This window comes from Hippocampus comes, unplaced genomic scaffold (assembly GCF_001891065.2).
Source record: "Hippocampus comes isolate QL1 unplaced genomic scaffold, H_comes_QL1_v1.1 scaffold427, whole genome shotgun sequence".
NCBI lineage: Eukaryota > Metazoa > Chordata > Actinopteri > Syngnathiformes > Syngnathidae > Hippocampus > Hippocampus comes.
The window spans coordinates 55,013-80,632 of NW_017805871.1; the positions used below are offsets into that span (position 1 = coordinate 55,013).

Here is a 25,620-nt window from a genome sequence, read left to right on the forward strand (position 1 = left end):
AGTTTTAAAGTAGAGATAAGTTATGTTCAACTTTGGGTCACAGTTTATTTAAGTTGATGTGCAATCCTATTTTACTTGAATCAAGCATTTTCTTTTCATTTACGTTTACAGATAATGCTCAAACTGCAAAATGCTAAAGTGGCTTGCATTAATAAAGGTACGTTGTGGCCTCTTTTTCCTTTTTGATAAATAAATAGGCCTACTACGTTAGTATATTTTCATGTCGGTTATTGCATGTACCACCGCATAGCAAAGTATTACAGTATTTGCGGTGGCACAAACCACCGAACCAGCCTCGCCAGCCAGTAAAAATGACTCGTATGGTGTATGGAATTTACGTGCTCGAAAATTACAAACGTCAGTCATGAGGGTACATATAAAACCTGGAATTGGAGAACTATCGATGTACGCATGATGAATATGACGAGTAATATAACAACGGGAAAATACTGCTAACTAATTGTAGTTAGTTACTCTCGCGAGAAAATGATTTTGCCCTAACGGAAGCCGCCTGGAGTCAGTTTCAGTCAGAGTGCTCATTTGAACAAGAACCGCTACGAGGGACGGTGGAAGAGCGGCCCAGCATTAATAAATCAACGAAAAGTCATTATTGTACGTACTATATTAACGTAAGGTTCGAACATCATTTTTTTTTCGATATTACGATGTCTATTTTACCTCAATTGTAAGGAGTGCATTCATTTTGGTTAAAGTTGTCGTTTTTTAGCTGTAGCTCGTGTACTAGCATTAGCACTAGCACCACCTTGCGCAACGTGTTCAACAAGTTTGCAACTATTATTAGCTGACATCACTTTGACTGCGATTGGTAATCCGATTCGAGTTGTTGACATGCTAACAGTAATTGGGCTGGGCTTCCTTGTTCGGGTTCGCGTTGTAATTGCGTTTTATCCGTGCCCGTCATCTGTGAACACGATGCCTTGAAACTTTACATTCGACCAGGCCCGAGCTAGAAGGACAATTTCGTTTAGCGGAATCCGCTCTGCGAATCGTTATCTAAACGTGAAGCAGAACAAATAATCGACGTAATATTTTATTGTAGTTATCGTGTAGGTTGATTTGTTGGTGCTGTTTCATTTATGTGCCTAATCTTTTTGGTAACAGTCAGACCTGGACACGGCGGTCCTGCTACGTTGCTAAAGTTAGCTGACTTTTAGCCTCGCCGTCTCTCAGCCAAAATCACTAGAATGCGGGTTCACCAGGCAAGGCTATCAACCCCAAATCCACGCGTACTACATTGCAAGTGTTCCGATTTAAATTTGCTTTTACATAACCGCATTCCTAGATTATATATACTTCAAAGATTGAACGGGTGGTGTGGGGGTTGTGGTAGGATTAACTTGAAGGATTAAGCCGGGTCATAGATTTTAACCGCCCGTGTTTTCTTTTTTTTTTTATGTGCTCGTTTCGGGCCTCTAGCCTCTTCCCAAAGCGGATTTATAGCCGTAAATATAACCGGAGGTGTCCAAAGCCTCCCTCTCTGTACTTAAGCAGAATTACAGGTACGTGCTTAAAAAAGGACACTGGCAAAAATATTACGGATGCAACTCTTGTACAAAAGTAAAAGTACAGACTGTAAAGTGTACCTAAGTAGAGTGCAAAAGTAAAAATGGTTTTTGACCGTCAATCAAACACATTACCCGTTCTGATAAGTTGGTGCAACAAAAATAAGCTTCCCTGCAGGCAATTGTTTTTCATTATAAACTTACATGCTTGTGTTAAAAAAAATAATGTTAAATGTGTAACATTCATTGTAACTTGTCAATTTATGAAATATACGGGGCCAGTTTTGGCAGGGCTGCCACATGGCTCACCCAAAAGGGTTAATCGGACCCAGTCAAGTGAAGTAGTGATATGTGAAAATTTGTACTTTTTTGGGGAGATGATGCATCATGTACAACTGACTCTCACTGATGGTCTTTGTATTCATACTGTCTGATCCTAAGACCACTCGTTCACTACCCCCTACTATGTATTTTATGATGCCAAATTAATTAATTAATGCGTGTGCACAGGATGGAGTGGCAGCCAGATGAGCAGGGGCTCCAGCAGGTCCTTCAACTGCTCAAGGACTCGCAATCACCCGACACAGCAACACAGAGAGCCGTCCAACAAGTATCCTGTCTTTGTCACATGACTCTCGAAGAAGCTGCTTAATGTTTAGGGAGGCGGGGGGATGTTTGTTCCATGAATGTAACTGTTCACCGGTTGATTATGTTTTTCTTTATATGTTGGGCATTCTGTCTAAATAGGGCTATGGAAAACTCAGTATGAATCGTGTAACTTATAATTATCAAATATTTTCGTGTGATGTTGGTCATGAAGAAATTATCCTTAACCACTTATAAAGAAACTTGAACAACTGAACCAGTTTCCTGACTTCAACAACTATCTCATATTTGTCCTCACGAGACTTAAAACTGAAGGTAAGCATGCAGTTGTCATCCTTTTTTAAAAAATCTCTGCTACAGTGGAATCTTGTGGTTTGTAGGATTTCTGTTTAACCCCGAAATGAAACTTAATTGCACCAATTTTCCGCTGCAACGTACCAGCTTGCCTCTCCATGGCTTTACTTGCTGTTTACACTTTTCCACTGACAAAACAAAATGTGTTTCTGCCGTGATTGGGAAATTGTTACAGCAGTTGGAAAAGTCAACAAACATAGTAAGCAAGTCACTATCAAACAAATCAAGTTGGTAACTTATTATTGTCAACGAGCTCCTCTCTGTTCACAGCCATGTTAATGTAAGTGGTGCACATCCGTGGGGGACGTACCTTGAGTTACGGAAGCCATTAAAAAGAGATTACATTTTTGATATTCTGACAAACTCATATTCATCAATTAACTTGCCTCATCTTTGTACACAGAACTTCCCATTGTGTCCCAAGTCTATCACCCTTGCTTCTTACTTTCCAGACGAGCCGACTCGCTCTCTCAGCGGTCTGATTCTGAAGAACAATGTTAAGGCCCATTACCAGAACTTCCCGCCAACCGTCGCCGACTTCATCAAGCAGGAATGTGTCAACAACATTGGCGACCCCTCACCCCTCATCCGTGCCACCATCGGTGAGTGTCGATCCCCTCAAGTAATCACGCTATTTGGCATCTTATGTTTTTGGAAGTGATGCATATACATTCATCATCTGACTGCCAGTGAAGGTGTTTGTACTCATACTGTCTGATCCAGAGATGCTGCCAACCCACCACGAATGCACTCACCCTTCATCTCTGATTAAAGTCCTATTCTATGTCTTGTAGGCATCCTGATAACAACTATTTCCTCCAAGGGAGAGCTGCAGGCATGGCCTGAGCTCCTGCCTCAGCTCTGCAACCTGCTCAACTCGGAGGACTACAATACATGCGAGGTACATCGCATTCTTACTATATGTTATTATTTTAAGCTGTTTAGTTAAAATCAAATCTCAAAACTACAACAGCGGCTCAGTTTCTGTTTCAATAATGAAACCGAACGGGTGAGCCCGTTATCAAGTCCCTTTTTTTAATGTACGGGTAATATTTAAAAGTATCTTTTATTTATTTATTTTTTAAAACATACCTAACTGCCACAGAAGTGTTAGGATAAGTTAAGTGCTGCAATAAATTATGCGGCTACTCACGCTTTGATAGTGCAAGTTAACAAAACAAGGCTTTCTGGTGGTAGTAAACGGCTCCTATCACAACTGTGTAAAAGTGGAGAAAATGAGGTCAACGCTGTATATTACAACCTTGGGTCTTTCTACCAGTAACTTTCATGCGGTGTTCTTCATCCCTTTTTAGGGTTTTTGAATTTAGAAGTTTTACTGTAGAATTGTCTGAAACTCTTGACAAGATAGCGTCATCTCTTAATTCAATATTTTTGCTGCTATGCCATGTTATCTTCTCACGCAACCTCATTCTCTCCTCTGTCTCTGTGTATGTTTGCGTTTGATTTGACAGCCTCTCTGTGTGTGTCCGTGTCTCAGGGCTCGTTTGGAGCACTGCAGAAGATCTGCGAGGACTCGTCAGAGCTGCTGGACAGCGACGCTTTGAACAGACCGCTCAATATCATGATACCGAAATTCCTTCAGTTCTTCAAACACTGCAATCCAAAAATTAGGTACATGACAGGAGGACATTCACTCTATTGACTGATGCGGGGTTAACGCATGCCAGAAAAGAGTTTTACGTTGATCAAGCTATCTAGTAGGACTAGATTTCCCATGATTCTTAGACAAGAAAACAGGAAGTATTTCGGGTGTGACGGAAACAGCGATGTAGATGAGAATGTGAAAGTAAACAGGAAGGAAGTGAACTTGGTTTACCTCTCACCCCCCAGCAGACCGCAATGATATTGTCCCACATTGTAACACTGGAAACGTGCTGCCAGCAATCGCTCAAAATGAAATAATTTTAAGTGTTCATTATGGTCTGAAAAAATAGAAACTCGCTCTATACGTTTTATGAATACACTCCATTCTCTTTAATTCTGTGGTCCATGCAGGTCCCATGCCATAGCCTGTGTGAACCAGTTCATCATTGGCAGAGCACAGGCCCTAATGAACAACATTGACACCTTCATAGAGGTTGGTGTTTGGATGCTAAAGGAAATCAGAGCCAGTTTCAGTTGATGTTGGTTTCCCCGCCCGCTGTCGATGGTCGCCTGCTTTTCTGGGTTTTTCTTTCCCCTCAAATGTAGTGTTCCCCTTTTCAGAGCCTCTTTGTGCTGGCAGCAGATGAGGACTCCGAAGTCAGAAAGAATGTTTGCCGAGCGCTGGTCATGCTTCTGGAGGTCCGCATTGATCGTCTCATCCCCCACATGCACAGCATCATCCAGGTAAGGGAATCGCCGCTCATTCAAAAATGATAGGTTTGGGCGTGGATGACCATCTAATTTTTCCACATTCAACTCAGAATTATTTGTATTTCAACTGGATATGATGACACACCCAGCTCATTGATTCACAATGATACCCTAAGTTCCTAAAGTTCTGATCCAGATTTGCTGCAGCTCTGTACCCAGAACCTTGTTTAAGATGTGGTACATTAGTCTCCAACATGTTTCATATCTCCTCCTGCAGTACATGCTACAGCGGACACAGGACCCAGATGAGAATGTAGCTCTGGAAGCCTGCGAGTTTTGGTTGACTCTGGCAGAGCAGCCCATCTGCAAGGATATGCTGTCGGGACACCTGGTGCAGTGAGTAGCGAACATTTACTGTAACTTTATCCGCTTGTCGAAAAAGAATCACTAGATTTATCACCTTTTCTTTTCTCCCCTCCCTCATCTTCCTCAAAAAGACTGACCCCTATCTTGGTAAATGGGATGAAGTATTCAGAGATAGATATCATACTATTGAAGGTGAGTAGTTTTCCTGTTCTGTTAACGTAAATGTATTGTAATGTAAATCGTTGAAGCCGCCGATTTAATTGAACCCGAAGGGTGATTGGGAAGATGCCTCAATTGCATGTTATGATCAGGGGGATGTGGAGGAAGACGAGGCTGTACCGGACAGCGACCAGGACATCAAGCCCCGTTTCCACAAGTCGCGTACTGTCACCTTGCAACATGAAGGTTTGGAGGGAGGGGACAGTGAGGACATTGAAGACGAAGACGATGATGACGACGACACACTGTCTGACTGGAATTTGCGTGAGTGGTAGTCCTGTTCTGAACGTTTTTCTATATATGTGAGCAAACGGTGAATGCATCGATCATGAATGACTGTGATAAATGGATTGAGTTTTAGAATTTTGACACCTTCATAGAGGTTGGTGTTTGGATGCTAAAGGAAATCAGAGCCAGTTTCAGTTGATGTTGGTTTCCCCGCCCGCTGTCGATGGTCGCCTGCTTTTCTGGGTTTTTCTTTCCCCTCAAATGTAGTGTTCCCCTTTTCAGAGCCTCTTTGTGCTGGCAGCAGATGAGGACTCCGAAGTCAGAAAGAATGTTTGCCGAGCGCTGGTCATGCTTCTGGAGGTCCGCATTGATCGTCTCATCCCCCACATGCACAGCATCATCCAGGTAAGGGAATCGCCGCTCATTCAAAAATGATAGGTTTGGGCGTGGATGACCATCTAATTTTTCCACATTCAACTCAGAATTATTTGTATTTCAACTGGATATGATGACACACCCAGCTCATTGATTCACAATGATACCCTAAGTTCCTAAAGTTCTGATCCAGATTTGCTGCAGCTCTGTACCCAGAACCTTGTTTAAGATGTGGTACATTAGTCTCCAACATGTTTCATATCTCCTCCTGCAGTACATGCTACAGCGGACACAGGACCCAGATGAGAATGTAGCTCTGGAAGCCTGCGAGTTTTGGTTGACTCTGGCAGAGCAGCCCATCTGCAAGGATATGCTGTCGGGACACCTGGTGCAGTGAGTAGCGAACATTTACTGTAACTTTATCCGCTTGTCGAAAAAGAATCACTAGATTTATCACCTTTTCTTTTCTCCCCTCCCTCATCTTCCTCAAAAAGACTGACCCCTATCTTGGTAAATGGGATGAAGTATTCAGAGATAGATATCATACTATTGAAGGTGAGTAGTTTTCCTGTTCTGTTAACGTAAATGTATTGTAATGTAAATCGTTGAAGCCGCCGATTTAATTGAACCCGAAGGGTGATTGGGAAGATGCCTCAATTGCATGTTATGATCAGGGGGATGTGGAGGAAGACGAGGCTGTACCGGACAGCGACCAGGACATCAAGCCCCGTTTCCACAAGTCGCGTACTGTCACCTTGCAACATGAAGGTTTGGAGGGAGGGGACAGTGAGGACATTGAAGACGAAGACGATGATGACGACGACACACTGTCTGACTGGAATTTGCGTGAGTGGTAGTCCTGTTCTGAACGTTTTTCTATATATGTGAGCAAACGGTGAATGCATCGATCATGAATGACTGTGATAAATGGATTGAGTTTTAGAATTTGTAATCAGCTTCGCTTTGCCAATAATTGAATGCTTTGAATGCTCCTTCCAATCGGCTGAGAACAAAGACTACATTTGAGGAACTGATTTCGATGCACAGGAAAGTGTTCAGCAGCAGCGCTGGACGTGCTTGCCAACGTGTTTCGAGATGAGCTGCTGCCCCACCTGCTGCCACTCCTGAAAGCGTTGCTCTTCCATTCCGACTGGGTCGTCAAGGAATCTGGCATCCTCGTATTGGGCGCGATTGCCGAGGGTAAGACCTGGTGATCTTTCATTGCCAATGATCTTCAAATCAAAGTGCATTGAACATGAACCTATTGTTTATGCCCCAGGCTGCATGCAAGGAATGGTTCCCTACCTGCCAGAGCTCATCCCACACCTTATCCAGTGTCTCAGTGACAAGAAGGCCCTGGTGCGCTCCATTGCCTGCTGGACTCTTAGTCGTTATGCACATTGGGTCGTCTCCCAGCCCCCCGACTCCTACCTCAAGCCCCTCATGACAGAGCTTCTCAAGTGCATCCTCGACGCAAACAAGAGGGTTCAAGAAGCTGCCTGCAGGTAAGCATCCCTAGCGTCTTTTCCTCAAGTGGAAATGATGACCCACCCAGCTCATTGAATAACAATGATACATGTTGTTCCCATATTCTGTTCTGATCCACATCATTTTTATCAAATCATTTGTTGACTGGTAGTCATTTATTTGCCATAGAATAGATTAGTCATGTTGTTGTTGTTGTTGTCCTCCTCCATCTTTGTTTTCGCCATAGCGCATTTGCCACCTTAGAAGAGGAGGCATGCACAGAGCTTGTACCATATTTAAGCTTCATTTTGGACACGCTGGTCTTTGCCTTTGGAAAGTACCAGCACAAGAATCTCCTCATCCTCTACGATGCCATTGGAACTCTTGCAGACTCGGTGGGCCACCACCTTAATCAGCCCGTAAGTACTTTATCATGGCCATGACCCAAGAATTTTATTTGGGACCAATATAATCGCGCAGATATTTCAGTGCTTCATGTTTTGTTTTCTCAGGAATATATTCAAAAGCTGATGCCCCCTCTTATTGCAAAGTGGAATGAGCTCAAGGATGAGGACAAGGATCTGTTTCCTCTTTTGGAGGTAAATATTAAGACCAGAATAAATTCACCCGTTGTCTAGTAATTGTTGATTTGAGCATGGACAATGAAATGTTTCTACTGCACCGTGTCTCCTGTAAAAATGTAAAAATTCCCCTCTGCCATTGGGACTTTGAACAACATGGTAGCATGTCCCCTTTCCTCCCAGTGTTTGTCTTCAGTCGCCACTGCACTGCAGAGTGGGTTTCTGCCCTACTGTGAACCTGTCTACAAGCGCTGTGTCACCCTGGTCCAGAAGACTTTAGCTCAGGCTATGGTGAGAAGCCAAATGTGCATTTTGTGTGCGTGTGCTTCTTTATCTTGGACAAATACTGAAATGCGGCCTTTGCAGATGTACAACCAGCATCCGGACCAGTATGAGGCTCCTGATAAGGATTTCATGATTGTGGCCCTAGATCTGCTCAGTGGCTTGGCTGAGGGTTTGGGAAGTCACGTGGAGCAACTTGTAGCCCGGTCCAATATCATGACGCTGCTTTTCCAGTGCATGCAGGTCCGGGCAAGTGTTTGCTTCTTTTATGTGTTGATGCTGTTTGTAGATCAGATGTTCAAATTGGATTCACATGGATTCTACTTTTAAAAGGGATCTGATAAGATGTTTGTATGTGTTGCAGGATACGATGCCGGAAGTGAGGCAAAGCTCCTTTGCTCTTCTAGGAGATTTAACAAAGGTCTGCTTCCTGCATGTTAAGCCCTGCATTGGTGAGTGTTTTTCAGAACTCGTGACCCCACTGATGTCTGTATGTGTATTAAAAAAAATGTTTGTGGGTATTGTTGCCAGCTGAGTTTATGCCCATCCTCGGCCTGAATCTGAACCCTGAGTTTATTTCGGTGTGTAACAACGCTACCTGGGCCATTGGGGAAATTGCCATGCAAATGGGTGAGTAGATAAGAAAGAAGTTGACAAAGCCCATGTTTGCCTCCCTGTGTTCTGACTGTCTGAAGACCAGGTCTAAATATCTGAACATGATGAAAATCCCAGCTCATTGACAAATAAATGATACATTTTGTTCCTAGGTTTTCTGATCCAGATATTCATGACCTGCAATGCAATTAGGGCTGAGATCACCTCTGAATTAGCAGCTTTTGGAAGTCTGCAACTATTAAGCTAAAACCAATTCAGCAGATCTGCACATATGCACATCTTATACCCTCTTAGCCACTTTGTTACTCTTTGATCGGTTTGTCCTCTGCTGATTTGTTAGGTCGACTTCATAAATAAATCCTCTAGCCCAAATTTGTACATGGGCAAGTTCAGGATTGCTGCTGTGGTTTTGTCATTTGTTAGGTGCAGAAATGCAACTTTACGTTGGAGTGGTTTTGCCGCACCTGGTGGAGATCATCAATAGACCCAACACACCAAAGACCCTGCTGGAAAACACCGGTATGCACATAAATCGTGAAATACCTCAAACGTTTTTTTTTTTTTTAATTATTAAAGGAATGTTGTTCTGAATACTTTTGTACTTCATGTGCAGCCATTACAATAGGCAGACTGGGTTATGTCTGTCCTCAGGAAGTGGCGCCACAGCTTCAACATTTTATTAGGCCATGGTGAGTCACGATCACGAATTGTTTCCGTTTCATGAAATATTCAGTGTTGTGTGTTGAATCAAATCTGAACACAATGAAGCACCAACTTGGTATTCAGATCTGCTCAAGTGCACACCCTCATGAAAAAACATGATACGATGTCTGCCACTTATTTCTTACAGTAAGGTTAAGTGCTTTTTTTCATCTCTTTGGGTTTTTTATGCATATTGTGTATGCAGGCCGAGTAGACTGAATTGTACAGTGATAATTGTATGTAGTTTAAATTCCCTCCTATTTTAACCTGTTGTTGTCCACAACCATGTCCATTGAGTGAGATCCTGCAATGATTTTGAGGACCCTGCCTGACGGAATTAACGTGACTTATTTTTGTCTTGCCAGGTGCACGTCGCTGAGGAATATCAGGGATAACGAAGAGAAGGATTCGGCCTTCCGTGGAATCTGTGTGATGATTGGGGTGAACCCAGCCGGTGTTGTGCAGGTGAGCTGATTCGATCCCTGAACAGTTTGCTGTTGTGGTGTAAAGTCTCAAATGCAGATCGGAGTATGGCAGTGTCCTCGATTACCTAACCAAGTTCTTCCTGTTTAGGACTTCATTTTCTTTTGTGATGCCGTGGCATCCTGGGTCAACCCGAAGGATGACCTGAGGGACATGTTTTATAAGGTGAGCGACATCAATTGTTTGTTCAAATGTTTCCAAGCGTCTCGGGTTGGCTCGTCACACTGTGATGATCACTTCTAAGACATTCGAAATCTGACACACTCTGCGGATGACTTTATAATCTGAGAAGTGCGATAGAGCTGGCCGAAAGATGTTTTAAGGAAATCTTAATATTCGAGCTAGTCATAGACATTAAGTGCAAACTTGTGTTGGACAAACTTTGACCGTTCACCAACTCCCTTCTCCTTGATTCATCCTAGATCCTGCATGGCTTCAAGGACCAGGTCGGTCAAGAGAACTGGCAGCAGTTTTCAGAGCAGTTCCCTCCCTTGTTGAAGGAGCGTCTCTCAGCGTGCTACGGCGTCTAACAAGTCCACACTGGATGCTGAACTGTTTGGTATGTTTGCCAATGTCTCCCCTTAGCTCAGAAGTCTAAACTCTGCCTTTCTGGAGATGATGACACACCCAGCTCATTGACAAAAGAAATGATACATTTTGTTCCATGATTCCTGATCCAGAATGTTATGACATAACGCTGTATGTGTATGCTACCAATACCAGTTTAGCAACTGTTTCAAATTCCTCAGTGCATTCTTTTCCTTCTGTCTCTTCTCCAGGTTAACTTAGGGAGGGGATACCAGGGGACTCATTGCGCTGCCCAGCATAGCAGGGAGGGACGTGACGGGCCTTCACATGGCAGAGGGTCCCCTCCCCCTTTCCTAGTGCCCTGTGTCTCTGTGAGGGAGGGAGGGTGGGAGGAGGGAGGGTAAACTTAGGGATATACGTATACCTCTTGGATTTCACGCCTCGCAACAAAATCCAACATGCTCAAAAGTGACTTTTACCAATAGCACCACAGGGATTCAAGTTGGTTGGTGGCAAAAGGGGGGGCTGACTTGGACCTCCCCCTCTTCAATTTGATTATTTCAGAATACTGTTGAAGGGAGGGGGTTGTCTTATAGGTACACTAAAACTGAATTATCTGAACCAGCATAGGGTGCCATAGTCCCAAATCTTCCCAATGCACAGCATATTGACGCGCATACATCAGTGTGTTAAAACGGGCTTGCGTGATTTTACTATTACAAGGCACCTCTCGCTTTTGCCAGAGGCTAAACAAAACATGCTTTTATGTAATAATGCAGGAAATGTGCATAAATGTATTTGCACCTTTTTACATGAAATATTGCAGAAACCCTTTGATGTGCATTTACTAGGGTCTTTTCCTCTTGTCATCTGTACATTTTATGCTGAGTTATGATCTGATTGGCTCTAAAATGATGCATGTTGAATTAATATCTGAGTTATATAGTCATCATTGGAAGGCTGCCGTCATGTGTAGCAATCAAGATGTTCCCCCTACCCCCCTCCCACATTTACATTGGTCGTCATCCTTATTGTTGAAAGGTTGCGTCAATACCAATTATGGGTAGATGGAAACTTATTAACAAAAGAGCTGAAATACTGTAGGTATGTTACACATCCATCTACTGCTTCTTAATTTCTCAAGAACTTTCAAAACGGACATGAGAGCTAAGCCGTTAAGAATAACTAGGTTCGTACTGATATGAATGCACTTTTTTTCCTTTTTAAGAATTATAGAATTTTAAAGTATGTACTGATCTTGAGGGGATATTTCAGATAAGGGATTATAGGACTGTCCGGATTGTTAGTCATTTTAAGCAATGATAAAATGATAGGTAATACCCCAGGCCTCTTAACATAGTAATGATTTAGCTTGTCCTAAAATAAAAATTGAAGAGGAGGGGCTATTTCAGTATTTTACATCCCAGTGCAGCTCTGTATCCTTGCGTAATTTTTTGTCCCCCTCAATCTTTTTTTTTTTTTTTTTTAAGTTTTGAGGCAAATGGCAGTCATTCCAAGATGTCATCAACCTTGCATGCTTTCCAATTAAGTGTTAGTCCTTTTTAGACATTTTGTAATGCGTCCCTTTTTGGAGGGAATCTCGCTTAAGAGCTTTGTTGTTGGCAATATAACGTTCATGCTGGACTAATGGGCTACCGTTCCAGCTTTTGATCCAACTAGTAATATTGACAGCAGACATGTTATTCCACCTGTTGACACTGTGTTTCTTATGCCTGGAAATACACTGATCCCAATAGTTCTACCCGACACTGGATAGCTGGATAGAGGGATCTTTATCCAGCTTTGTCTTCTAGCCATTGTCCATAGTGGACAATTGTATTGGAAGTGTGTATGGCTTTTAGCCTGTGGGTGTTCCGCTCTAAAGGTGTGTGTACGCGAGTATTGCTTACATGTTGTTTTGCACCAGCCCGACCCTAAGGTTATGTGCCGAGCATAGTTGGGGAGGGAAAAAAATGAGTGTGGCCAATAACATTTGCCTACCAGTTAAAATCAGATCAAGCTTCTGATAGGACGACTATGGTAAAGGAAAATGTAACTCCATCACATTGTGTCCCTGAGTATTAGCTAGCGTTATGAATTAATTTTATTTTATTTTTTTTTTTTATCAAATGTTTTTGGTATGTACTTTTATAGCACAGTTGCATTGGCTCATTTAAAGCTGCTAAAGCACTCAAGATGCTCACTAATGGCAATACTTGTTTGGTAAGCGAGAATTGAGGCAAGAGGTGGTCTTTGCATATTGTGATACATGAAGTTTTTTTGTTTTGTTTTTTTTTTGTATTATTTTCATGCTCGTGGTATTTTATTTATTTTGTTTTTTGTGCGGTCTGTGCACAAATTTTTTTTGGACTTCAAAAGTTTTTTTCTTTTTATTCTTTTCGTTTAAAGAAGTATTCATTTTATAGTGGACCATTTAATTACATCAAATTTGATGTTGTGGTTGACTGAAGGAGTCTGGGCTTGGCGCATACCTTAGGGAAGACAAATCATAACTGATTAAATATGATATCAAGGCTGGCGAGTTTCACCTCCCTTTTTGTTTAACTGTGGTGCAGGTGGGATGTTTGCTGATGTACTCATTTTTAATTTTATCAAAGGGGAAAATAAAAGTTTTCTATTACACTGTGTTCCAAATTATTATGCACGTAAAGATTAATTAAACATTTGAGCGTTTTTTTGTGTTTTTTTTCTTTTTCTCCTGTCTACGTCACTAATATCCACCTCTAACGAGTTTGCTAATTTCTCAAATTGAGCCAAATTAAAGGAAAATTGAAATATAGCCTACTTCTGTGTTAGGGTATTTTTGCAACATAAATTTGCTATGGAGGGTTTGTCCCCAAATGTTATGTCAGTAAATTGTCAAGAGAATTTAATGTTTAAAATGACATTGACTCAGAAAAATGGACAAAAATAGCTTCTTTCAAATCCAGTGTATAAATTAAGGCTATTCAATGTGACAGTATCTAGTAATCTTGTGAATTACTGAAACAAGGCTTAATTATTTTGTGCAATGAAACACTTTATCCCCCCCCAATTTTGCTGCTGTAGACTGCAAATTTCCCCAGTGTGGGACAAATAAAGGTTATCTTAATTAGAAGACGAGGAAAACAGGAAAACCTTCAGCCAGCGGCCGTTAATGAAAACCGCCATGTGCAATTTCAGGTACAAAGTAATGTTTGAAATTTAAGAGTTTTCGGTAAGATGCAGGAAAACATCCATCCGACGTGATTCCAATTTGGTGAAAATGCATATTTTCCATGGTGCGCGTTGATGACGTATTTCCGGTCGCCGGAAGTGGTGTTTTGAATTTGTAGTTCGCCGACACCTACATAACCGATTCCAGTAGGTACAGTGCGGGGCGTTTTATATATAACTTGGATGATTTACATTTTTTTGTGTCATGTCACAAATGACTACCAGTTAATTGAGGAGTATACATTTTATCGTGGTGAGCAGGAGCCATTTGAAATTTGTTATTGTACAGTATTTCGTTTTTGTTGTAGTTTAACTTATCAGCTATAGGTTTACGGGCGTATTTTTTTAAACCAGTTTATTTTAGCGAAACGAAGACCTGTCATTTTGGTTTAATGCTTCAGTCAGTCAGTTTTATTGCTGATCTGCGTAAGATAGTATTGCCGATCAAATGATGCAAACACCAAAGGAGGTGAGAAGTGTCGCTTTGGTGGACATGTTTTAATGCTGTTTCGTTAATGGATGACGTAAGGATGAACAAAGGGGCAGCAGCCGGAAAAGATGGGGAGCATAGTGGAGCATCTCACAAGTTTGTGGCAAGTGAAGTCTCAAGTGCGGAGATGCAAAGGTAAAACCATAATCAAAATGACCAAATGCAGTGTGTTTCCCAACATTTATTGAGCCAATGCATTTGTTTTACATTCGAAATACACATCATAACCACCAAAACAAAATTGTTACATTAAAGTAATGTGAGTGTATATACTGAAATAATGTTCATATCACTTTATTTTCAAATGTACCTAAAGTGGGCCCATTTAGTTTATCTGGCTTATTGTACCTGTACTGCCATTGAGTCGTGGCATATGTAATTGTTCTATCACCAGAGATCGCTGGCATCGAGAAACGAAGATGCATTGTTTGTAGAAAATAACTAGATTTTTGGAATAAAATCCCAACAGTCATCCAGATACTGACACTTCTCCTGAAGCCAGTGGATTGTTGTCATTGCCGTGGGAGATGGTAACCCACATTGCCTCACATCTTCCTGCTCAGTGTGTCATCTCTGTGCTGCCAAAGGTGAGTCATAAAGACTCATCCATCTATCAATTTTTTTCATTGACTTTATCCTCATCTTCTAAATGACATCACTTGAAGTGACATTGCTGTTAAAAGGCAAATGGGAAAACTCGGCATCACAAGGAGAACATCCATCCATTCCCTGATCCGCTTATCCTCACGCGGGCATGCTGGAGCCTTTCCCAGCTGTCTTTGGGCAGTAGGCGGGGGACACCCTGAACTGTTTGCCAGCCAATTGCAGGGCAAACATAGACGAACAACCACGAAAACTCTGAGCTGAGAGTGGAATTCTATTATCTTCCATCTCGAAGGGAGAAATGTTAAACCACTACCCCACCATGCTACTAGATTTTTACTACTTGCTGCAAATAAATTGGAACACTTAAGTTTCTATTGGTCCTGAGTTTGATTTCTGCATGTTTGAGTCAACGCCTCATTCACGTTACGATTAAAATGAATTGAGTCAATGAAGGATTGAGGTTGGCACTTTTATGGCATTCTGTAGTATATTTGAACAAAATCCTGGTAGAATCCCTTTCTATTTTATCATTTCAGGTCTGTCATGCTTTGCGCAATGTCGGGAAGGACAACACTGCCTGGCAGCTGCGGGCACGCAGACTCATCGGGCCAAAAGCTAGCTTTCCAGTGGGGCCAAGGGAAGACTTTGACTGGCCTTTTGCTTGCTTGGAAATTGAGAAACTGATTACCTGCTGGACCAACGTAGCACAGGTTGGGACCAAGGAGCACCAAGATGATGCGGACTCGGAAGGGGTGGAGCAGCAACGAAGGGACTTGCCAAATGGGGAACTGGTAGCAGCAGACAATAACGCGGGTGCTATGGAGCAAGAGCAAGTGGAACTACAGGGAGGAGCATATGCTGTTGAGGAAGGGGTTGTATTTGAAGAAATGGGTGGTGAACCTCACCCTGTGGTCGATGAGGACCAGCTGGTTCATTTGAGGGGAGTCCTGGAAGAGAGATTGGAAGATAATCCAGAACAAATGATGCAGGAAGATGGGCACCACCCAGTTGTATTTGAGGGCCAAGACCATGATCCCGATCATCAACAGGATTTGGCTCACCTCGGCTTGCGGGGTAATGGAGGACGTGTAGAAAAAGAGCATCAACCGCCCAGCAGCCTGTGTCCGCCCCCAGCATTAGAATGCATCACTCTCCTTTCCGGCCACATTGCCGAGGTCAACTCCGTCCTCTTGGTCGGCGGCGATGGGGCTATTTGCGCCACAGGCTCCAGAGATCGGGATGTTAAACTTTGGAATCTGCAGGCAGACTCTAGCAATATGTTGATGCACACGTTGGTAGGCCAGGGCCACTTCAACACCCATCAAGGCTGGGTTTGGTGTTTAGCATCTCAGGGACCCCTTCTGGCTTCCGGGGGCTTCGACAGAACAGTGAGGTTGTGGGACCTCCAAGCCTGCGGGGCAGAGAGGGGAGTGATCAGGACTGAAGCTGCCGTGATTTGCTTGTCCTGTCTGCCTGATGTGTTGCTTGCTGGTACTTTCAATGAGAACGTCCAAATGTATGACCCGAGAGGTGAGACGCCTCTACAGTATGCCATACACTCACTGACAATGGGTGATCTGAAGAGGGTAGTGCTGCAGGTTTATAATAGTTTTTAGGGTTTTTTTTTCCTTTCTCGTTAGTTTGTTATAATTATGGTGTTTTATAAACATGTAGTTTCGGGGTTTTTTTTGCAAGCATTGCTACTTTGTTTTAAAAAAATGTTTACAAATTTTTAGATTTAGTTCTACTCGGTGCCGTTCTGAATGTTTCATGCAACTCATGTACCGATTCTCCTTAGATTGTGCACGTGTACGAGGTGCTGTTGCTCAGTGTTTGTTGTACTTGTATCTGCAAATTCTACAAGTTATTCTTTTTACTTTACGCAAAGCTGCTGTTCCCTTGGTGAAGACCCTCAGGCACCATACCAATTCCGTCCTGTGTCTGGCAGCAGACGACGAGTACATCATCTCTGCGAGTAAAGACAACACCGTGGTGGTCCACGATCGCAGGGCAGACAAAAGCTTGTATAAAGTTCGGGTAAGTGTTTATGGACACAATAGAAAATCATGATCCTGTGACAGACAACTCCAAATGCCTTTTCCTCTTTCCAGCTGCGCTCTTACCTGCGTTCTATGAGCTACAGTGATCGTGAGATTTGGGGAGGAGACATCAGGGGCTTGCTTCGCTGTTTTTCCATGCAGCAGGGGGTCTTAAACCACCTGTCGCAGTTCGATGTGGGGCACACGGCGATGGTCACTGGCATTCACAAGTCACCTGGGAGCCTCTACACTTGCTCCTCTGATTTTACCGTCAAGGTAACCTTGTTGCTCTGCACATGCAGCTAACCTATTATTGTCCTTTCGGGTCCCTGTAAAGTGAAAGTAAACGTCTTTGAGATTTGAAGCCACGGAAAAGGTTCAAGCGTGGAGTAGTTCCCAATCTTTGCACATGTTTTAGAAATTATCTTCAAACATCTCAAATGCATTCAAAACAGATCTGCGCAGGGATTTTACCAATTCAACTTCTCCCATCTCCCCAGGTCCACATCCCTTGTGGGCCTCCAAAGACATTATGCACTTTGCGTCACCAAGATGGAGTCTCTGGGGTGAGTCGCTTGCATAACAGTTCAGAAACTTTTCTTTTTGTAATTATAAAAATGGCATTTTCCTTTTGCAACATTTGGTAAATGTGACCTCGAAATGTTTCTCGTGTTTCTTCTCTCCCTTCCGCCAGTTGAGCGTGGAAGCCGGAGTACTGGCTGTCACCTCTGGGGATATGTGTGTGGAAATCTGGAGGCCTCGAAAGAGTGACATGTGAAAATGGATATGGATCCATAACTCACAATCATGCACTGTTAAGTTGTGAAAATAGGATGTATTCTGCATTTTAAAAATGTCTTCGATAGCTGTAAGCTATGATCATCACAATTATGAAAAATAATGTCAAAATTGTGAAAAATAAAATCACTGAGTATATCACTCGGTGTGTCGTGAATCTATATGGTATGAGTTTCGCCTTATGAAATGGACAATAATTTTACATAGTAGTCAAATGCAGTGGTTGTCAAAATATAGTACGAGTATCAGTACTGGTACAAGAGTTCCGAATAGTGGTATGTAGGGGGAAAAAAACATTGATGCCAGCGACATATATTGAAGGGTACAATGAAGTGGAAGTGGTGGTGTCATGAGGTTTGTATTTTTAAAATCAAGATCTGCGCTGAAAATTGCTCAATTGTGTTGTGAAAACAGGACTAAGCTGCCAAGTACTGTAAGTTCAAATTTGATGATTACAGTGCAAGATAATATACATGCCATATGAAATGATGCTAGAAACGTTTATCATCTGACATTTGTATAAACTAAGGGCACAATTGTTTATTTTCTGAAGACCTGCAAAATGGCTCTACAATATAGTACTGTACAGTATTTTCAGATTTTTTTTAAATTTTATTATACATTATTTTATTATTATCTTACTGTCCATTTATATGGCTTTATTTTGTGTGCTGAGAGGCATTCACGGTAAAAATTTTGAAAGGAAATTCATGTTGGTTTACAGTACAGTGTGCCCTGAAGCACCATGGGCCGGTTTAATTTGACGAACGCGTTTAGACGGAATTTGACCTTCACCGCATTCCGTCGTGCCCTCAGCGTTGCCGTATTTCTTTGCTCATTTTTGTTTATTGCTAAATTTTCACCAGAAGCGGATGCCATAGATATTATTTACGACAGCTGTTTACTTTTTAGGCACCGTCTTTCCCAGCCCCTCTTTAAGGTGTGTGAATTATTTCTCAATTTTTATTATCTTATTCATCGTGCTTGGAGTTTGGGCATAGCGTAGTCGTTAGCTTGTTTTAGCCAAACCTTAGACAACATGTTGAAGCATGGTATCGTTATGTCGCTTCATATGGCAAGACAACATTACATTAATTGCATAATACCAGAGGTAGCATTGCAGAAGACCTTGGTTAGAGTGGAAGTACTGATTGAACTCATTTTTCGAGGAAAAAAAGTAAGTACAGACCCTCATTTAAAACTCACAAAAACCTCAACTATTTTACCGTCATTTATGTACAGCCCAATGTACGTTATGATAACTTGGCACAGCGCAAAAACATCAAAACAACATGTTCCAAATTTCCACGGTTTTGCGAATACAGTTATGTGAAGTGACTAACAACAAACAAACAAACAAAATTACCTAATTATCGGCTGAAGAAAAATGCATCAGCACGTGTTCTTTCAGATTCAGCTAAGAATTTTTATAGAATTCTTATCTGAATATTGTACTTTTTAGTCTGGCATATGACACAACACACAGGCCTTGACTTATTCTTGGAGTCAGTATCAAACAGTATCAAACAACTGTCTTAAACAAGGCAACAGATGAATCGGATGCGACATAAAAATTGCAGTCAGTCAAAGTCACAACAGTGGTTGATTTGACCTCTCTTTTTGACGTGTTGTGATCCGTGGAGGTTGAAAAAAAAGACCCTATTTTGACAAAGTAAGGTGCAGAAAGTGCTACCGTTTTCAAAAAAAGGGAGTAAATGTAAAATGTCAGAAAAGTTAATTTTCAAGTACAGTATCAAAGTATTTGTACTTCCCATAAGTGGCTAATACACAATGGTGAGAAATTTAACTTTAAAAGAAGTCATCAATATGTAACATAGCTACTCAACATTGCAAGCATATCATGAAAACCAGTTCTACTGTCCCACTCGCACTTTTCAGGATCAGCCAAAGACATGGCAGAACAGGCTCCTTCTATTGCTCTTGAGGCTGTACTTAAAACCAGCAGCGAGCTACCTGAGGACTTACCGAAGATCAGAGGCTACGACTTTAACCAGGGGGTGGATCTCCAGGCAGTTCTCAAGTCCTACTTAACCACAGGCTTCCAGGCCAGTAGCCTCGGCTTGGCTATCCAGGAAGTGAACCACATGGTGAGAGGTTGCGGATGTACCCGTATATATACTCATTTACTGCCAATAGCTTTTCGTATAGTTTGAGAATTTCCTCGAGACATTTATGTATTTGCTTCTAGATTGAAAAACGTCTGGAGGTAGTTGAAGCCGATAATGAGTCTGGTGACACGCCATCCCGCCCAGGCTGTACCATCTTCCTGGGATATACTTCAAACCTCATCAGCTCTGGAGTCAGGGAGAGTATCCGATACTTGGTAGAACACAAAATGGTACGTTTGCTGTCACTAACATGCGATGGATAATTTTCATGCTGTTGTTGATTTCCTTTTGTCTTTTTTTTTTAACTTAGCATATATGAGATGGAATACAATTTAGGATACAAAAATGTAGAAGCATCAAACAACTCACATTACTTTGAGGATAATTGATGACATGTTGGGAGTCTGACTGCTTCAAAGTCTGCTTTCTTAAAGTGAAAGTCAAGTCAAACATTTTCTAAACAATATAATGTTTTGTGCCACCCCCACTAGTCGAAATGCGGCATTTTCATTAATATTGTGTTTGTGGAATATGAATTAAGCAACAAAAGCCACCAGTTTTTAATCTATGTCCGGGGCGGCCATTTTGTCACTTGCATTCGATTTAAAATGACAGCTTGATTCATATTCAAAATGGCAGCTTCATTCGGTATTAATCAGAATGCTCTTAACACACCTTTTTTTTCCTCACAAAAACATAACCTTGTGTGAAAAAAGACATTTGTTGGCTTGTGGACGAACCTGCAAAAGACAACGTGACTAAAGCAGTCGTGCGTGTCTGCGTCCGCGGTTGATGTACTTTGTGGACGTTTGTGTAGGTCGATGTGGTTGTGACCACAGCAGGCGGCATAGAGGAAGACTTGATTAAGTGTCTGGCTAACACATACCTCGGAGACTTCAGCCTACCTGGCAAGGAGCTTCGTCTGAGAGGAATCAACAGGTTGGTGAAGCCTGAACTGTAATTATGACTTAACTACTGCGTTCGAGTAGGCCAGTAATAGATGATGGTGCGTTTTGACTTGCGTACAAATTCGGCTGACTGGCAGCAAATTTTTCAAGATCCCCCATTAAGGTGGTACAGTATATCTATCGTAAGACCCTTTCATGCTCTTTAATCAGCTCACTCTACCTTCTTTGGTCCAAGGATTGGGAACCTACTCGTGCCCAATGATAACTACTGCAAGTTTGAAGACTGGCTCATACCCATTTTGGACCAGATGTTGCTGGAGCAGAATACAGAGGCAAGTCGAATAGAGGCACTCAATTTACCTACTTGCTGTTAGCCACTTACTTATTAATTTTGTTTCTTGTGGTTGGTTGGAAATGAAATGAAAACTTAGGGTACCCGCTGGACTCCTTCCAAAATGATCCACCGGCTTGGCAAGGAGATCAATAATACGGACTCTGTCTACTACTGGGCATACAAGGTGAGTCTGACGTTGTATTCTTCATAAAATCCGTTGACCTAATGAGAGCTGCAGCAATGTTTCCCAACCTTAATTGAGGCAAGGCATGTATTGCATCTTCGAAAAATGTCATGGCACACTACTAAAGGAAAACAAAGAAATGTATTGAATACGAATAGAATGATGAATCTTGACTTGTGAAAGAAATGACTGACAAATATACTGATTGTAAAGTCTGGGCTTTTTTTAGTTGAAACTATTTTTCTGTTGTATGAATGGCGTGAGACGGACACGCAGGTTAGTTGTACCTTCTCCCATCTGGTGGAAGAACATTTCATTGTTCTGCCTGTGACTGCACTTTGCTGGATAAACTAAGCTTACTTATTTGTAGTGAATAAATATAATTTTTTTTTTCCCAAGTAAATGAAATTGAAAATTTCAATTGCATAGTGCATAGATATTGTGCACGTTAGTAATGCCCATGTTCTGTTTATTCTGCCCCCACAAGAATAACATTCCAGTGTTCAGTCCTGCATTGACAGATGGCTCTCTTGGCGACATGCTTTATTTCCACTCATTTAAGAAACCTGGCCTTATACTCGATATTGTGGAAGGTAAAACAGCAAAATTTCCTTGTTTATGCCAAATTATAATTATTTGACAGTTTCCTGAACGTGAGTCCGTTCTTTTATAGATATACGCAGGTTGAACAGTCAGGCCGTGTATGCCAAAAAGACTGGAATGATCATCCTGGGAGGTGGGCTGGTCAAGCATCATGTAGCCAACGCCAACCTCATGGTAACTCATCTGTTCTTCCTCTCTTGTAATGCTTGACCACAGAAGGTGTACGAGTGAGGTTCCTCACATGTTCTTGTTGTTTCATCGTAAATTATACGCCCATAAAATGATGTTGACATTAAAAAAGGAAATGAGTCAGATGTTGATGGCCCGCTGCACATTTAGTTCGAATTCAGTGGGCCGTGTTGATGAACATCCTTTTTAAGTGTTTATAAAAGCCTCCTGTGTCTCGGCAACAAGCGGCCTTTCGGTAAACCTTCGGTTTGTGGTTGTGTCCATTAACTTGCTCTCATGTTGCACATTTCTTATAAATATGACTGACAGTAATTTACGTCTTGGATTTGTTCTTGAATGTGAGAATGCATCATCCCATCTTAAATGATGTGCAGGAAGATCATACATGACGATGAGTGGCAACTAATTGTCATACAAAATTACAATTAAAGCTCAAGCTTTTTTTTATTTTACACACACTCTCTACAGAGAAATGGTGCCGATTACTGTGTGTATGTGAACACGGGCCAGGAGTTTGACGGCTCCGACGCTGGTGCCAGACCCGACGAGGCTGTGTCCTGGGGCAAGATCAGAACCGATGCCAAACCTGTCAAGGTATCAGTATTCATCCATATAATATTCTGCTATAAAGAAGACTCATGTTGTCACACTGTACTCTGGTATGTATATTCCCAGATTCTGTTTTCAATTCAAGTCCGCAGACTACATGTTTTTACCAATACTCGTGTACTTTACAATCCATGTACACGGTAAATTTACAACTCGTATCATTTGGAATTCAACAAAATTACCTCAGACATTATTCAATGTAGCCTCATTTGCTTGTTTTTAGCTGAGCAGAGGTACCACATGTGGACTGCTAGCGCACTTGCATGTTGGTTTGTGTTTGATTCAAATACTCATTGGCCCGCGCGGGACGGCTGTCGACTCGATTGCTTTGTTGTATTTGACCGTCACTAAGAGTGGCAAGTGAGTGTTCAACGCTACATACAGTGTTGTTGCTTCTCTCAGTCAGGATGGTTCTGAATTTGCCCTCAAGGTGGCAGTATCCGCTCATTGTCAGCTCCATGCGTGCATGCTGAGGTTCGGGTCACAAGGCATAGCTTAAAGCTCCACAAAATACAAATAAATGGAAAAACAGTTCTGTGATTGTACTGCAAGATCCATCCATTCATCCATTTTCTATAGCGCGTGTCTTCATTTGTGTTGCGGGTCCACTGGAGCCTCTCCCAGCTGACGTTGGGCAAGAGTTGGGGTACGTCCTGGACTGGTCACTAGCCAATGGCAGGATTACTGTAACTCTTTTTATTTTCTGTTTTGCGTTTCCAGGTTTATGCCGATGCCTCTTTAGTCTTTCCTCTGATTGTGGCCGAGACCTTCGCTCTCCACGCCGACAAGCTGACAGCAGGCAAGAAAGCCGAATGAAGGCTGCGAAGCACTTTTTCTCATTACAGTGGAAAACTTTTTCTGGGGGGGAAGTATAGTGGGGGGGGGGGGGGGAGCTTCATGCTGGGTAACTTTTTAAAGCACCGCAGCATTCCTGTACAATCAGTGCTGCCATGTGGAAATGAGACCGCACGGTCTCTCTTGGGTCTCACTAACAATATTTACTTGTTAGGACAAGTTGTATTACGCTTATTCAGATGACTGAAATAACACAGTTGCATGTTGCAGCATGCACCAAAGAAACCGTCAGTTGGGTGTGAGCGGACGCCAGGGAATACCTCTGGGCCCATGAGGCCAAAATTGCATTGAATTCATTTTGGATTTTCATTATTTAACTTAACAATAAACATTGTGGATGCTTTTCGAGATCACCTAAAAGACTATATCACGATTCAAAATTGCATAGCACGCAAACAATCAAAGCCCGCATCCCACCGAGGGAACGTTGGTGAACGTCGACATAACCCGACAAGAACTCGCATTTGCTCCCTTCGCCGGCACTTGCAGATGTTCGCTACTCGGTGGGATACCGGCTTTAGGAAACGTTTTGTTTTGATGATTGTAAGGAAAATTGGTTACAAGAAGTGTGCATGCAAAAACCTTTGAATAGCGTAACATGCACCGGTCTTATTTCGACAATATAAATATCTATATCGATTTCTGCACGGATGCCGGATGTTTTCATAGCCGTTTGTTTGTTGACGGGATGATACAAAAATGACTTCACCACTTCCAATTGAACTTAGAGGAGTGAGCCATAGACGAAAGAAATAAATATTACTTTTAGGTATGGATCTGAATTTTATTTATTTATTCTTTTTTTTTTCATTTTAACAATGTGAGTACGGCATATAAATATACTTAGTGTGTATGTGTACTGTTATATTCTATTCTATTCTATTCCAGTATATTACATCTTTCAGAAATACAAATTTATCCCCAAACTGTTGATTTGTATTTCTTTACATCTTTTTCCCAAATCTGTAAGCGGACCTCATTTGAAATGTTGTGTTTTAAATAAACAAAAGGGAACGAACATAGCCTTCTGACTCGTTGGGCGAGAATTCACAACTGGCAGAAGCGACACGCCGTTACCGCCGTTCACTTGTTGACGTTACAATTTGTACTTGCCCAGACACAATACATCCTCTTGAACTCCCGTTCCTCTCCGCTCTCTGCTGAAACAACCCCATAATCAAGTCAAGCCATTTCCCAGTGTGATAAATCAGTCTCATGTTGTGGAAATAATATTTCCTGTGCCTAATCACGCTTCCCATATCCGCAAAGTTGTTTTCCTAACCCACTTATAGTTTTACTATAAGTTATACCTAAAAAGAAGGGGGGGAATTGTGGATTGCTTTTAGAGTACGTTCCCTGAAATTTTTTCCCATCGTGGTTCAAAGCGTCTGTTTTTACTCTGAAAATGGCCTTTTGCTTTTGGAAAGGAGGAATGGAATTGGAACTGGGACACAGTCAACTTTTCCCAAAAACCTGAGCCCAAAGCTATACACTCACACGCAGCCTCCCAGAAATTGGGTGCTTCTTTCTTTCTTTCCCACTATAACAGCTTTTCCATTCAGGCCATTTATGTATCAGGTGCCCTTTTGCACAGCATTGCTGGGTTGTAAACGCAACCATCAAATAAAATACAATACAACCCAAAACAGTACAACTTAATTGATTTACAAAGCACTTTACATATAACATAAAATAACAATCAAAGCCTCAGAATTAATCCAAAACGTCTGCTCAGTGTTTTCAATGGACTTCATCTTTTTTTTTTTTTTGCTCCATCTGTGAAGTGATTCTAAACTTTGGACATTTGTCGTTTGTGCAATCTTTCCTCCTTGTTCGTCCTATTTGTATTCATGAGTCTGCAGTAGCGGTGCTCGTGGAAAAATGATCACAATATAAAATATAAAAGGAGATGCATTACAGTGAAACCTCAAAAAGTGAAACACACTATGGCGAGGGATGACTGTACATCTGTCTGTTAAGCGTCTTTAAAAGGGCTAACTTTAGTTTTTTTATTT

At 41.8% G+C, this 25,620-nt stretch overlaps 3 protein-coding genes across 4 annotated transcripts; all 3 read left to right on the plus strand.

Moving 5' to 3' along the window:
- The first annotated feature begins 527 nt into the window (after positions 1-527).
- LOC109527019 (transportin-2-like) lies at positions 528-13,286 on the plus strand. 2 transcript variants are annotated; one of them, XM_019888688.1, is made up of 25 exons: positions 528-629; positions 2,034-2,133; positions 2,369-2,444; positions 2,936-3,085; positions 3,278-3,384; positions 3,982-4,115; positions 4,500-4,581; positions 4,710-4,832; positions 5,077-5,195; positions 5,297-5,357; positions 5,477-5,648; positions 7,035-7,187; positions 7,267-7,492; positions 7,702-7,873; positions 7,967-8,053; positions 8,219-8,326; positions 8,402-8,560; positions 8,682-8,769; positions 8,849-8,947; positions 9,356-9,451; positions 9,546-9,621; positions 10,000-10,099; positions 10,208-10,282; positions 10,540-10,676; positions 10,897-13,286. In XM_019888688.1, exons 2-24 carry the CDS (start codon positions 2,035-2,037, stop codon positions 10,645-10,647), a joined length of 2,670 nt encoding a protein of 889 aa, XP_019744247.1. In that variant the 5' UTR covers positions 528-629; position 2,034; the 3' UTR covers positions 10,648-10,676; positions 10,897-13,286. The 2 variants fall into 2 exon arrangements, with proteins under 2 accessions (XP_019744247.1, XP_019744246.1); XM_019888687.1 differs by having other exon boundaries at positions 528-612.
- Positions 13,287-13,953: 667 nt separating this feature from the next.
- On the plus strand, positions 13,954-17,935 carry fbxw9 (F-box and WD repeat domain containing 9). The gene is made up of 7 exons (XM_019888739.1): positions 13,954-14,486; positions 14,821-14,938; positions 15,494-16,487; positions 16,846-16,994; positions 17,069-17,272; positions 17,497-17,562; positions 17,691-17,935. The coding sequence occupies exons 1-7, from the start codon at positions 14,377-14,379 to the stop codon at positions 17,772-17,774; spliced, it is 1,725 nt and encodes a 574-aa protein (XP_019744298.1). The 5' UTR covers positions 13,954-14,376; the 3' UTR covers positions 17,775-17,935.
- Positions 17,936-18,577: 642 nt separating this feature from the next.
- On the plus strand, positions 18,578-24,627 carry dhps (deoxyhypusine synthase). The gene is made up of 10 exons (XM_019888725.1): positions 18,578-18,734; positions 19,694-19,902; positions 20,004-20,153; positions 20,741-20,862; positions 21,067-21,163; positions 21,263-21,349; positions 21,837-21,942; positions 22,023-22,126; positions 22,610-22,735; positions 23,471-24,627. Exons 2-10 carry the CDS (start codon positions 19,708-19,710, stop codon positions 23,564-23,566), a joined length of 1,083 nt encoding a protein of 360 aa, XP_019744284.1. The 5' UTR covers positions 18,578-18,734; positions 19,694-19,707; the 3' UTR covers positions 23,567-24,627.
- The last annotated feature ends 993 nt before the right edge of the window (positions 24,628-25,620 follow it).